General features: G+C 42.1%; 2 protein-coding genes across 2 annotated transcripts in view; both read left to right on the top strand.

The window, feature by feature from the left end:
* The window catches only part of LOC102876364 (alpha-enolase-like), a 52,138-nt gene extending 47,675 nt beyond the window's left edge, over window positions 1-4,463 (top strand). Inside the window, exon 2 of the mRNA XM_006878877.1 lies at window positions 4,361-4,463. Coding sequence (XP_006878939.1) covers window positions 4,361-4,463 — 103 coding nt within the window. The remainder of the gene's footprint in view (window positions 1-4,360) is intronic.
* A 279-nt stretch (window positions 4,464-4,742) lies between these two features.
* The window catches only part of LOC102875966 (chromosome unknown open reading frame, human C16orf47), a 50,316-nt gene continuing 45,868 nt past the window's right edge, over window positions 4,743-9,190 (top strand). The window contains 1 exon segment of the mRNA XM_006903790.1: window positions 4,743-4,789. Within this exon segment, the coding sequence (XP_006903852.1) occupies window positions 4,743-4,789 (47 nt within the window).

Raw genomic sequence — 9,190 nt, 5'->3', positions numbered from 1 at the left:
TTGGATGGATAGATCATGAGAAGTGGAGAAATTATCTTAGTGGTCAGCATATGTCTAAAATGTTATGTTCTATTTTCAGTATTTCATACAGAGATGGACAGAGATAAAGTAGAAAGTTCAAAAGAAGAATACTCAGTTATTGAAGGATTTAGGGGATTATTCTATAAGTGAAAGAGTTGAAGAAATTGGTGCATTTAATCTGACATTTTCAGATCTAGTGTGTGTGATAGATTAAGTTAATTTCTGTTCCATCAGAGGATAAATATAGAACTACATGGTCAAAGTTACGGCTAGGTGGGTTTCAGCACCTAACTAGCAAGCTGGTCCCACAAGTTAGAATAGTTCTTTGGTGCCTACCAGGAAGTGGCCTGCTTCTACTAGTGGAAACTTCTTCCACATTTGATGCTGTTTTATGCAGCAGCATCTTTGACAAGTCTTTCCCTATGAAGTCTCAACCCTAATTGCCCACATTCCTTCCTCAGTCCTTTCTATTGTAATGCTTTACATTAAAGGTGGTTTATATGCCTGATACCTCCACTAAGTTATAAATTCCTTAAGAACAAAGCCTGTATCTTTTTTAATTCTTTATACCTAGTAGACAATCAATATTTACTTTTTTTGTTGTTGGCTTAAACAGAGCTTGGCTACCTCTTTGACTCAAATCTAATTTAAAAAAACTTAGTTTGGTCTAGTCTGCTATCTGTGGAAAGGTAGAATCTCTGACATAGCAACATTGCTAATGTTGACCTCACTCCAATAATTTGGCTCTTTAGACAGAGATCTTACCGGTGATGCATTCTTCCCAACCTTGAGAAGGACACCTGTATTCTCAAAATTGCAATGTAATGTTTAGTAGTCATTCAAGAAAAATTATTTCTAAACTTAAAGTTCTGTTGTGATAGGTGGGGTGTGTGTATGAGTGTGTGTGTTTGTAAAAACCAAACTACCAAGCCACTTGCTGTCAAGTCAGTTTCAAATCATGGGAACCCATTGTTTTTTATAGAGTATAACTGTGCTTCATAGGATTTTGAAGACTATGACCTTTAAGAAGCCAATAACCAAACTTTACTTCCAAAGCTCCTTTGGGTGGGTTCAAACTTCCAACCTTTTCAGTCAGCTGTCCGTTGCTTACCCTTCTATAGGAGGACTTGGACTCTGATTCTCTGTCTTGTTTCACATTAAGGAAACATTTTCTCCTTCCCTTTGGACGTCTTCATTCTGTTTTGTTCCCAAATCCCCATAATTAAAATCTAGCTATCTTCTATCCATTCGAATATCTACGATGGAGTGTCTTATGCATATCATGAAAGGCATTTTCTTCTTCTGAAAGGAAATAATAACCACCTGGCTTTTTCTTAATAACCAAAATCATTAGATACTCTAGTTCAGAAGAGAAAAATATTTTATCTTCAGATAAATTAGTGGCTTTAATCAAGGAACGAAGTACCTCAAATGTGCTGATGGGACAAACTTTGTTGCATGGCTTGGCCACAATGAGAATACAAATCCAGTGGATCTAAGGGTGAAATGACAAAGACATCTGTTCTCTCACATCTTCTATGGATGAAGGAGAATCCTTCTGATGCAAGCCTTTTGCTATTTCTCATAATTGCATCATTGTCTTCATATTGCATTAGATTTCAGGGTAGGCCTGAACCAGCACTTCCATGAGAAGCTTAGCTCTCAGCTTAAGTTCCATCACTGCTACATTTCTTCCCAAAGGTGGCAGCATTAGAGTGAATGGAAAACCAAAATTATTTCCAAAGACGTAATTAGCAAAGTGCATGGAGGGTTTAAGAAAGAGGGAGGGGGTAGGCTCTCAATCAATAAATAATAAAAAATTTAGTTGAAGGCATTTTCCATTTTGGTGTTCTTGGCTATGAGCGAGAGATTCATGAGGACAGGTCAGGTTACTCCTTCTTAGCTCATGTTACTGAGCTTCAATATACTATAATATAATATAGACAGATAATGAGTTGTGATAAGGATCGCAAATGGACACCATGATGTCACCTCCACCTGATTTCCTACCACTACTTCGGGCTTTCAGGTAGAGTTATAAGATACCTGATCTTGGATATTCATGGAGTAATAATTGCATCAACATTGATCTCTTAATGGTAGATGATGAGTTAATTCATCCCCAAACCCTTCTAACTTGGCAGATGAGCAGGTATAAGTCATCACTCTCACTTTGGGCATTGCATATTCTATTATTTATCATTTACATACCAATGAATGTGGGAGCCTCTCAAAGGAGATATTGGCCTACATAAATAGCAAATCCTAGGGCAGTGGTGGGGTGGCTAATTTCAATGCCAAGAGACCAGAGTTAATAATCACAAAAGGAGAGGAGAATAGATGAAGGTGGAGTTGGAGAAAAGAGAGTGGCGCAGGAGACAAGTTGCTCTGTGCATGACTCTGATCTAGGAAGAGGAGAGGGAATGAGTGATTATTAAGTCATTTGTACCTCCCTGTTGCATTGGGTTTCAGGGTAGGACTGAAGCATCACATTTATGCATTCATTCACCACAATGTCTTTGCTAGATAGAAATATACAGAGCTAACCCTGCCCTCTTGCAAGGAAATAATATAGGACTATAGATTTGAAAAAAATAAAAATTACGTGAAGTAAACAAATAGGGTATTTCGGAGAAAGCCGATAGAATGAATGTTAAAAAGCTGGGAACCTGTTTAAAAAGTCTAATCAAGGAAGAGCTCCCTTCTAAGGAAGAGTCTCTTAATTGTTCTATGGAGCAACTGGTAGATTTGAACCATTAACCTTTTTGTTAGCAGCAGCGTGCTTAAGTACTGTGCTGCCAGGGTTCCAGTATTATTAGCCCCACTTTAGTGGTTTGCCTGGAATATAAAGCGTGAAAGAAGTCTCACAATCAAATTGGAGAAACTGTCAATGTCTAGCAGTTTTCAGCAGGGAAATACCTTTAATCTAACTTGAGCTTTTTAAGACTCCTGCTACATGGCATGACTGAAATGGAGCAAGAGAAGACGTGGAAGGTCCAGGTAAAAGGGCTTACTGGTTCCAAGAATGAGTGAATGTGACTCAACGAGGAAGGTGGTACTAGAGGAGATGATATCAAATGATGGGATTTGAGGCAGGGTTTGGCTGCATCGATATTTGACAGGCTTCCAAACACCGAAAGAACTCAGAGAATGTAGGCACAAACCTAAGACCAGTCCTTTTAACCATTAAAGGGCAGGAAAGGAGAAAGAAATAAATCCCTTGAAATGGGAAAATTACCAAGCACCTCACAAGGATCGTATAGTACATGAGCCAAGGCATTTTGAGTTGCTTCGAATACAAGTGAAGGTTAGGTGGTGGTTAAGGCAAATCCAAGAATGTATGCCTTTGAATGGTAGTATTGGTGAAAAATTCTGAATATACCATGAGTGGCAACAAGAACGAACACATTTTTTTGGAAGAAGTGCAGACAAAATGTTTCTCAGAGGCAAAGATGGTGAACATTCACCTCATTTGGGGCACAGTATTAGGAGGGGCCAGTACCCAGAGAAAGACATTTTGGAAATAGAGAGGATCAGCTAAAGAGAGGAAATCCCTTGAGGAGACAGACTGGCACACTGTAACAGTGGGCTTACACACCTTAGACTTTGCTGAGGATGGCACACAATCAGGCTGGGTTGGTTCTGCTGTACATGTTTTTGTTGCTTTAAGTTGGAACTAGCTCATGGACACCTAACAGCACCAGGATCCTGCATCACCATTATTTTAAGACTTAACTACCCATTATTTTCATGTTACGGTTTGACCGTATTCCTCCATGTTTAGTGCAGTAGATACACACACACATCTAGATCCATGGAGTGCACAGAAGGAAATAGCAAATAAGACTTCCTCCTGTGACCAAGGAAGTAAGTGTCCATGGAGAGAAGAGAAAGTTGCTAGTCAGAAGCTGCAGTTTGGGGAGAAGAAGGGGGGAAATAAAGAAGGCTAAAAAAGTGAAGATAGTCCCTCCAGGGGAAACAGGCTTGCCTGGTTTACCCCAAGCGAGTCATTGCCTCTGCCTGATACCTTCAGGACACTCACACACCCAGGAATTTTAAGAGCCAAAAACTCAGCACAAAATTTATTTTCAGCAGAAAAACTGAAGAAGGAAGAAAAAGAGAACCAGTGTCTAGATGTTTTAATTCTTTTTAACTGGTTTTCACCCTAACACTGATCCTCAGATAATAAAAGAAGGCAAAGTGGAGGGGCTTTATGCAAGAGCCTTTTCCCTCTACTCTCAGTCATCCAGGCTTGCAATGGCCTGGTTTCCACCTCCACCCATTTCCCTAATGGGAACAGCTGGATAAGTTCATGGCCATTGTGTTATTCTGGCCAAAGCCGGGCATCTGAGCCTGATGACTTTTCCTGGCAGCCGTCTAGAGCTGTCTGTGGTCGACTTCAGAACAGTAGCCACATCTTGCTCTCCAGGGACCGCCTCTGAGCTTCATGTGATACTGTTCTTCATCTGCATTTTATAGAGAACAGGAGTCTTGACCCTGCAGTGGGAGAGAGCAGAGCCTTGTTAGCAACTGTCCGGGGAAAACTTTAAGGAAAACGAATGGGAATCGGGAAGGGCCAAAGGAATGCAGACCCAGCATCCAGTGCTCCGCCAGGCGGGCTTCCCTGGGTGTGGCCTTCAGACTCACAAAATCAACTCCAGATCTCTCAGGAGAGGAAAGGACGAAAGTGTCAGGGCAAAAATAGCTGCTAATATGATAAAATGCGAGTGGATACGGCCATCTCGGGACAAAAGTCCTTCAGTGTGAGGTAATGAGCGCATCTAATTATATTTAGGAAAAACGCGCAAAGCCTCCCTTCGTTCTTGCCTCACTAGTGATCCAAATCCAAGTTTGAGAGACACCCAGCCATTATTTCAGGAAAGGTGAGGAATTCAGAGAGCATCACGGGAAACGAGGTGGTTATTTTCCCAGAACAGAGAGAAACTACCACACAGGCCCTCCCCTGCCTGTTCTCTCTTCCTCTCCCAAAATCTCCCATCAGGAAACAGCAGGAGTAGAAAAAAAGAAAAGCCACATGCAGCCCCACCATGAGAAATCAAGGCAGTTGAAATGACATTTGACACCACCAGGCCACAGCTGAAGAACAAGGGAAAAGTTTTAGGGCGACTGTCACTGACCCATAGTCCCTCACTCCTAACCTTGCTCTCCAACATATGTTTCTCATTTCCTTGCTTATAGCTGGTCCAAGCTAATGATATGTGTTTTGGCCGGGATCCCATGCTTGGCATACAGCCGGCCTTGTTCTCATTGTCCCGGCTACTTACAGAAACCTCTTTCTCTGTCTCTTTCTCTCTCTCTCAAAAAACCGGCTTGAAAGAACAGTAAATATGCAAAACAGTCCCCACTCTCTATACAGCTACCATCTTGAACACGGGCCCCTCCACCCGAACACACCCCATCAATAAAGGGCTGAAGAGACTGCCCACGGGTGAGGGGTAAGTTCAACACAAAAGCAGTGGAAATTCAAACAAATTGGCCCATTAGAGTCTCACACAGCTATAAATACAGCTCGGCGCGGGCTATTTTGAGGGACGGTGGCATGGGAAAGTTCGGTCTGGAATCTCAAGTCTGTCAGAAGAGACAGATCTCTCCCAAGACATGGGAAGAAGACAAAGCACTCAGCGGGCAGGAGGAAGGAGCCCACTGGAGCTGGTACATTTAAAGACCAGGTTAAAGTTGGTAGGGGACACATGGCCAGGCCTTGCCCCTGTTCTCCGTCTGGGACTGCTGGCTTGAGGGCTGAGTTCTGATGTCACTGAGAATGTCCTTAACGTCTGAAAAAGTTGAACATGCCCTTTTGCTCCTCAGGGGTCAGTGGACCATTTCACTCATCCTGAAGAACAGGCAGGCCAGTGGAGGAGGGGTGAGAACCAGCAAGGCCGCTCTGTACTGGGCGGGCCAGCGGCTCTGGGGATCTCTGGCTGACCCAGAAGGAAACTTTAGGCCCTTTTTGCTGATGCCATCATGTGGCACCAGGACCCTATAAATTATGAAATACGGGGTTCAGCCACATGCACTCTAGGAGTAAGAGCCCAGAAGTAAGAGTTACCAGACTTTGTAGGCAGAGAGCACCCATGCAAATGTCAAGACCCTCTTCACATTCCCTCTCAGGATGTGTCAGCAGATTGCACTGAGCCATTCACAGCTCCCAGTGAGTAAACTCAGAACACAGACACCTGTACCAGCCTTGCTTTACCCGAACAGAAACCATCTCCCTCTGTGTGGGCAACCAGGAAGGGCTGCTGGCTTTGTTCTCCCTCAGTTTTACTGAGCCCGGGAGAACTCTGGGTCCACTCATCTGTTAACATGTTCAAAGACCTATTGTACACCAGGCACTATGTAGGATTCAAACTCAGACGCAATTATGAGTATGGTACAGGACCAGGCAGTGTTTTGTTCTATTAAAGGTAGTTGTAAGTTGGAATCGAATTGACAGCATCTAACAACATCAAGATTTAAAGGCTACATCATCCCAGGGGATGATTCTGACCTGTCCCTGATCACCATTATTTCAATGGTACTGTCTCCTAAGGTGCCCAGAACTGCCCATTTGTCTGTGGTGTCTTGCGTTCATTAATAGTGCCTCTCTTTTTACTTTCTTGAAAAATGTCCTTGTTTAGATGTTAATTGTAAGGTTTTTTTTTTTAGCTGGAGTGTCTCTCCCCCTTTTTTTTTAAGTGCTATTTTGATATGAAATATAAGACAGAGAAAGAAAAATGCCCCCAAAATCCCTTCCTTTATTTCACAGACACTTTGGAAGTTGAAAAAGGCAAGACGGGGTTTCCAAATTATCAAGAAAACAGCTTTATTGGATTGAACTTTAATGAGCTCAGTAGTGACTGCACGGCGTTCTAGTCTGGAGCCCTCAGTGTGTATGGAAGGGATGGATGTTGAATTCTGCAGACACAAGACATTGTCTGCTCTGGATTGCCCATAAGGACAACCAAGCCCTCAAACTAATGTACCTCCACCACCAAGTATGGGCCCAATTAGAGTAAAAGACAGGACTTGGCCCCACCCAGCTCTGAGGGGGAAGAGCCTACTCTGGTTACCATGGCAACACCTTTTTCCTGAAAACCTCTGACTGACACTTCCTGGGGAGACAGGAAGTAAGGACAGGAAGACACCAAGGTCACACTCTTCCCATGTCCAGCTTTCCCCACCTCCCAGACTTGTCTCCTGTTTGGCTTTATCTAACACAGTATTTCTTCTCCCATTCTCATCAGCAAACCACCAGCTGTTTTTATACCCGTCTTCCTAGATGAACATTGAACTCTCAAATATTTCAATAGCAACTTCTATAAAAGTCACTAGTGGAATAAAGATAGTACTGAATGTTATGTAGCTGACTTCAAAGTAAAACAAGCTATTTCTATGCTCTCTGCACTTTTACAATCAGTCTTAAGGCTTTCAAAACCACTATGTCAAATCTCTAGTCTGAGCATACATGTCCCTTGGCACCTAGTATGTGCAGGCTAGAGAGTTGACATAGAGTTTTGAACAAAATAAGGATGTCGAGGGAAATCTTATAGTATCCTTTTGGAGACAGACAATTAAAAGAGAATATGAAAATAAATATGGAACTGCCAATCATGGCTAGGGTTATAAAGGAAGCATAGAGTGGTAGGAGAATGACATGTAGTTGTTGGTTTTAGGTGCCACTGAGTCAGTTATAACTCATAGAAACCTTATGACCAGCAGGTGAGCGGGAACAGTCTGATTTATATTTGTTTGAGTTAGGGATCACACCCTAGAACATGCAACATGAACCTAGCACCTCAACAAGAAATGAGAGTTTAAGAATCTCTATTATCTATTCGGATTGGCATCCACTTCCTAAACAACACGCCTCTGGAAACTATGAATTTCGAGAAACAGCGATAGGTATAGAAAGGCTTCAGGTCTTTTGTTCATAGGGTTGCTGTGAGTTGGTCAACTCCACAGCAATCAGCAACACCAGCAGCATTATCTGTTCAGATCAAGAGTCTGGAAGTTTGCATGGACAGACTTTTCTCTCAAAAGACTCAAAAACATAGTGCCATAAAGCCAGAATTCACTCACAGGCTCTAATATACACAGGAGGAGGTTGCACATCTTTCTCCCTTTTAACAGCCTCTAGGTTCAAAATACCGGAGAAGTGTTGACCTTCAGGTTAGAAGTTCAGCTCCCTACAGACTAGACGTACCACCAAAATATTTCACTTTGAGGACAGAAGAATGTTAGAATTTTAAAATCTAAGTATAACACATCAAACAAAAATAGTACAGAAGTGTCAGATACCTCAGTACTAGGTTGTTGGGTGCATGTGACTCTCTTAGCAGTGTTTGGTTTGTATTAAGTTCTCAGAGCGTGCCACTTACATCTCTGAGACTATTTTGATGGATGCCAAACCCAAACTCACTGCCACTGAGTAAATTCCAGTCTCTCAGATTTTAGAAGCTTAAATCTTTACTGGAGGAAACGGTCGCTCTTTATCCCATGAAGCGGCTGGTGAGTCATTCAACATGTTACACACTATACCATCAGGACTCAGGATCTCTTATATTTGAATCTCCCAACACCTAGCACAGAAATTATTGATCCTATATTGGCATTTCTGGTATTGAGAGCTTAATGTGCTTGGAATGAATAATCCATGCACCAATGAGTGAACAAACTTTCATGATAACCCTTCAAAGAATCAGGCAATGTTCCAGATACCTTAACAATTATTTTCTCATGTTAACACCCTACCTTTCTTACAGATGATATTCTAATGTACTTGATTAAATAAGAGCTCTGAAAAGAATAATAACATATAACCCTGATGAAATTTTGAGAAGCAAATATAAGAGAAAATGCATTTTCAAATGGCACGGGAAGATATAAGCCAGTGGAAGGGGAAAGTGTGCTCTAAAGAATCCTAGAAATAAGAAAGAAGCTTTAGAAAGAGAGAGGCATGAGGTAAAATAGGCAGTGTTGCTGAAACCCAAGAGCAGTTTTGGAAATCCTAAAACCAGTATGTCATGGATGGAGGTGGTGCGGTTAGATTCTGTTGTGCTCTAGACGAGGGCTGAAAGCATCTCTAGCAGCCTAAAGGAGATTGAGTTTGGAGAGAAAAAAGAGAGATTTGGGTTCAGTGAAACATTTTGTGCAGAGGCTTCAGCAA

This window comes from Elephantulus edwardii, unplaced genomic scaffold, assembly GCF_000299155.1.
Source record: "Elephantulus edwardii isolate Elephantulus edwardi_28Jun2011 unplaced genomic scaffold, EleEdw1.0 scaffold00001, whole genome shotgun sequence".
NCBI classification, from domain to species: domain Eukaryota; kingdom Metazoa; phylum Chordata; class Mammalia; order Macroscelidea; family Macroscelididae; genus Elephantulus; species Elephantulus edwardii.
Note: the sequence above shows the minus strand (reverse complement) of the source record. Positions and strands in the feature narration are given on the sequence as shown.